Genomic DNA, 5160 nt, shown 5'->3' with positions numbered 1-5160 from the left:
AACGTGCGGTTACGGCTCTGTGCTGATAAGCAGGATGCTTTGGAAAAAGCATCTCCTGCTTTCTTACCCAAGTCAGTGTATCTGGTCCAGAAGAAGTGCCCGAGGCCACCAGAGCTGAGCTGGAATGAAGGCTCGTTCCTCTTCCTTAGCGAGGTGCCATTCTTCAGAGATAAGGCGGCATGCTCTGAATACCGGTAGGTGATGAAGCCGTATTTATCCCCCCTGAGCAACCAGAGAAAGAATTCAAGATGTGATGGGCCCTGCAGCACCTCTGACATGGCTCTGCCCAGCACTGCACCCCTATCCCTCCATCCTGCCATCTGTCCATCCTGCCAGCCCTCCATCCCGCGAGCCCTCCATCCCACCAGCCCTCCATCCCGCTGTCCCTCCATCCCACCGGCCCTCTCCATGCCCTTGGACCTGGGGACACACTGCATCTCCTGGCCCAAAGTGCCGAGACCATGGGCTCAGCTGACCGAGGGGGTTGGCATGGCACAGAGCACTTCACCCCACCAGCACAACCACATCACTCGTACACGCACAGCTGGATGCAGGGGTGACCCTGCACCACCTGGCAGCGCTGAAGCTGCCGCAGGAGAGGGGTTGCCCGTAGCCGCTGGAGCACCAGACTGAGGCTTGCTCAACACCCACCTGTTAGTCCTGGACAGGACCTGACACTCCACAATTTCACCAAACACTTCAAAGCGTTTCTTCAGTTCGCTAGAACTCATGCTGCTGGAGAGGTTTTTGATATACACCACCCGGCCTTCCCCCTGGCAAAGCAAGCAAAACGTTTCAGGCTCCGGGAGCCCCGTGCCTCTGTGCTGCCGATGGGCGCTGGAAATGCAGGGCTGCCGAGGAGCCCTGAGGAGCCAGCGCCAGGAATCAGGCTGCAGCACGGTGATGCTGCCGCAGGCACAGCCTGACATCTCTGGGGTCTGGCTGTCTCCACTCCAGCTAGCTCACGGGTTTCACCCCCAGGACACCAGTGCTGCAGGGGACAGCCATATCCATGTCCCTTAGGACAGTGTTACAGCCAGGCTGAAGCAGCCGCCCCCGCCTTCTTCTCGTTTACATTTCTCCTTCACTCCTGCAGCTTTTTCAGCTTCTCCTGGTGAAGATGCCAGGAAATATTCCCAAGAATTGCTAGGGACAAAATTCAATTGCATTGCAGAAAAAAATGCCAGACGACTGTGTGAGCGTGTGTGTGTGTATGCACAACAGTAGAGAGGACCAACAGTTACTTCCCCACATGCCCACCACCCTACCCAGCTCCCACCCGTGGGCACACGCAGGGTTCCCAGTGCACGAGGCTGCCTCTGCAGCAGGACCGCATCCATAACGGCTGACCAGCTTCAGGGATTCCCCAGCTCACCCCGCTAATTGCCAATGCCACGTGTGCTGAAGCACCAGCGTAGGATGCTCCGGGCATTTCTGTGCCAAGAACTCCATGTATTGCCAATTGCCAGTGGCTTCCCCTTCACGTTAGGTTTTTGTCTCCCTCCTCCACCCCCATGTCCTCGTTTAACACTGGCCTCGCACCAAGGGATGCTGAAGCCAGGGCTAATGGGCTCCACCGCTGCTTTTCTGGACTAAGAGATGAACTGAGGCCTGGGGATTGCTTTGTCCCAGCGCGGGGTCCCTGCTCACTTACGATGGCCTTTTCCCGTCTCTTCTCCAGCTGGCCCCGGTGCTCGCTCCCGCCCTGACACTGCTGGCCATTCTCACACCTGGGAAGTGAGGGAGAGGAGGTCAGCCAGGGGGAAAGCTCCAAACATCAAAGAGAAGCTGAGGCACATGGCATCTGCAGCAGCGGGCAGGCACTCGGAAGCACCGGCAGCTGAGGAGAGATGGGTGTCTGGAAACACTGGAAAGGACACTGGAAAGTCCTTTCTGATAGATGCCAGAAGGGGTTCCCAGCCGGTGCTTGCCCCTTCCCAGGCATGGCTCCGGCCCCTGCCCATGCTCCATCACCCCCAGCGCAATGGAAATCCCTAACTGCTTCCCTCCGGTGCTGCTTTCTCTGGCCATGGCTGATGTTTTCAGCAGCTGCTGATATAGTACCAATTATTTCAATGGTTTTTCTTTCATTAATTAGTGTCTTTACTACTTGGGCTAGCAGACCAGAGAGAGTCAGGGCTGCCACACACCAGGGCAAAAACACAGGATGCAAGAACAGTCCCAAGTGCCCCCTCCCACCACCCCCTGTACCTGAAGGTCCGTCTGCTTGCGGGCGATCGGGACCGGCAACACGAAGACCCCGAGCTGGACCTGCTCCGGGAACAGTAATGCAAACTGGTCCGGGAAAGGGGGTTTCTTCGCAGGCACAGCTTGGTGTCGCTGTGCTCCTCCTCTTCTTCCTCCTCCTCCTCCTCCTCCACAGGGGAGCTGCTTTCACTGCAGCTGTCTTCAAAGACGGTGTCGTACTCAGGGGTCTTGCAGAAGACCATGTCCTCGTCATCAAGCGTACTGTCCAGAAAGCCAAAGTGCTTCGTTAAGCTGGCTCTGATCTCCTGGTCTCTCAGCTGCTTGACACCATCCTTCCACAGCATCTCACCGCCCGCCTCCTTGCTGCCGAGGTCCAGCCCCTGGTAGTGGGCGGCTGGGACCCTCCTCTTGTGCTCCATCTCCACCTGGCCCAGGGGCTCCCACGACTTGAGCACCTTCCTCTGCAGGGCGGCCTCGGGCTTCAGCACCTGGCAGTAGTCGTGGTCCCCGAAGGAGCGGGAGAAGGGCCGCTTGAGCATGCCCTGCTGCTCGGGGAGCGCGGGGCGCCCCGCGGCTCGGCTCAGGTGGGCGAAGAGCTCTGTCCTCTCGGGGTGCTTCTTGGGGGCTTTTTGGGAGGCTGCCATGTCCCCTGCATCCCCGGGGCTGGGGGCTGTCCCGTCCTCCTTCCCTGGCTCCTGGGGGATGTCTGGCTTGTACAGGTCCTCCTCGGCGGGCTTGTACGGTGGAGTGGTCGGTGGCGTGAGACCTGAACCCCCCCCCGAACAAAGGGCAGGAGTCACCTCTGCCCCCACCATCCTGCCTCATCCCACCCTGACGCCTGAGCTGCACCAGGCATTGCAAGGGAGGGAGGCTGCTTGGCCCCCACAGCCTCATCCATCCAGTGGCACTTGGGGAAAAAGGATGCCTGATCCCAGAAGGCACCAGAGGACTCTCCCTTCCCTCCTGGCTCATGCAGCGGCCCCCTGAACTGCTTCCCCATTCCAGACGCATCCCCCCAAGCACTGGCATCTCTGAAGGATGCAGCTTGTGAGCTGCTTGCAGTGCTTGGATGTGGAGGCAGCACACGGGAAGTCCCCTGCATTTGCGGTGAAAAGGGGGACTCCCAGGCTGGGGGATGAATATGGCCACTTGGCTGGGTTCAGCTGGAGCCGGCAACTCAGGCTGAATTTAGGGTAAATTTGCCCCCTCCCAGGGAGGATTTTTGCAAAATCAAAAAATTAAAAGCCTGTCCTACCTGCCGTCCCACACAGCTCCACTGTCAGCATCGGCTCAAAGTTTCTCTTCCCAAAGGTCGGGTCACTGGAGAAGAGAAGAAAATAAGGAGAGAGAAGGTATTTACGTGAACCACAGTCCCCAAAAAACAGAAGGAAGCTGAGAAAACGCTGCCTATAAGCGAGCCCTCCCACCACAGCTAGTGCCTGACGGAGTAACCCCGTGGAGGGGCGCGAGGGGCAGTAGGGTGAGCAGCGTGCCCTCCCCGTCCCAGCCAGCTCTCCAGGGCATGCTGCCCCCACACAGAAATACCCTGCCCTCGGCCTGGGGTTCTCCAAGCTCCTTGCACCTGAGAGAGGGCCGCAGCTCCCCACAGCCCCGCGCCCAGCTGCATGGCTTGGTCTGCTCTGCAAAAGCAGCTTCGCTTGGTCACTGCGGATGCATGTCCAGCCAGACAAACCGAGGCACGTTTCCAGCCCCGGCGCGGTTCATTTAGCCCTGTGCGCACTTACGTTTGTGCCAAGGACAGCGTGAGACACCTGGGTGTTTCTGAAAGGCAGGGAGAGAAGCAGGGTTACCAGCGGAGCTGTGCTCCCTCCAGTGCCCGCGGTGCTCGTGGTGGGAGCCAGGGCCCCTCTGCCCACCCTGGCCTGGCGGGGGGCTGGGGACCATGGGCTTTGCCTGCCTGCGAGGCAGCAGCGTCTGTGGGAGGGCTAACACTGCCAGGGTTGAGCCATTTGTGCTCACCAAGCGCTTGTGGATAGCTGCGATTTTGGGGCACCGGTGCAGCTGAACCCCAGTGCCCAGGCACAGGACGAGCCTGCAGGGAAGAGGGACCCGGAGGGATGGGGCAGCCCGGTCCCTGCTGGGTTAGCGCTACACCGACTCCTGCATCTTGTTATAAGGATGGGAAAACTGAGGCAGAAGGCCCCCATAGATTGAAACAGCACCCCAAAACCAGAACAGGGCCCCAACTCCCCATGCATGGGACCCCACAGGCACATGGGTCAGGGTTCGGCTGTGCTTGGGGCTGCTCACAGCTTCACTGCCAGCTGAGTGCCAGGTGCCTGGCCAGCAGCGCTCACCCATGGCAGGGATGGCATGGGCAGCGTGGGTGCACTGGGGAGGGGTGAGCAGAACGACAGACCCCAGCCCCCCTCACCTGCTTGCTCCAGGAGGGCACAGCGTCGGCTCTCAGCCCTGTCGCCCACCTCACTGTCCCCCAGGGAGCCCAGGGAGAGGGGCTGGGGCTCTGCTGGCTGTGCCGTGCTCCCGCCGTCTCCCTCCTCTGTGCCCCCCACCTCCACTTCGGCCGCGGGCTCTTCAGCTGAGAAGCCCTCCAGCGCTGGGCACGGTGCAGGCTCCCTGCAGGCCAGGGCGTGCCGGGGACCACGGCTGTCCCCTGCCTCCCGGGGCACGGAGGGCTCAGGGGGCGGCTCGTCAAGGAAGGAGAGCCAGTGGCTGAGCTCAGGGTTGAGTCTCTTGGACCGGCGGACGGCGTAAACTGTGCTCTCCTGCTTGCGGGCCACCTTCCCCACGGCTGTGCCCGGGGCACCCGCATGCTTCCCAGCATCGTCCTCGAGGCCACCCAGCTCCCGTGGTGCCTCTGCCTCGGCCCCAGGGCTCTGCCGCGGCTCGCCCTTCTCCGGTGCTGTTTTGGCTCTGGATGTGCAGGTCCCACCAGCATCCTCCCTGTCTTGGGCTGGTGGCACAGGGGAG

The 5160-nt window shown here is 60.9% G+C and overlaps 1 protein-coding gene across 1 annotated transcript in view; it reads right to left on the bottom strand.

Moving 5' to 3' along the window:
• Positions 1-5160, bottom strand: part of PPARGC1B (peroxisome proliferator-activated receptor gamma, coactivator 1 beta) — a 36391-nt gene that overhangs the window by 1778 nt on the left and 29453 nt on the right. Inside the window, exons 6-12 of the mRNA XM_009318567.1 lie at positions 4604-5143; positions 3954-3990; positions 3464-3528; positions 2212-2974; positions 1655-1730; positions 652-773; positions 68-222 (exon numbers count right to left, since the gene is read on the bottom strand). Coding sequence (XP_009316842.1) covers positions 68-222; positions 652-773; positions 1655-1730; positions 2212-2974; positions 3464-3528; positions 3954-3990; positions 4604-5143 — 1758 coding nt within the window. The remainder of the gene's footprint in view (positions 1-67; positions 223-651; positions 774-1654; positions 1731-2211; positions 2975-3463; positions 3529-3953; positions 3991-4603; positions 5144-5160) is intronic.

The sequence above is a fragment of the Pygoscelis adeliae genome, unplaced genomic scaffold (assembly GCF_000699105.1).
Source record: "Pygoscelis adeliae isolate BGI_AS28 unplaced genomic scaffold, ASM69910v1 Scaffold42, whole genome shotgun sequence".
NCBI classification, from domain to species: Eukaryota; Metazoa; Chordata; class Aves; order Sphenisciformes; family Spheniscidae; genus Pygoscelis; species Pygoscelis adeliae.
This window is presented reverse-complemented; position numbering and strand designations above follow the sequence as displayed.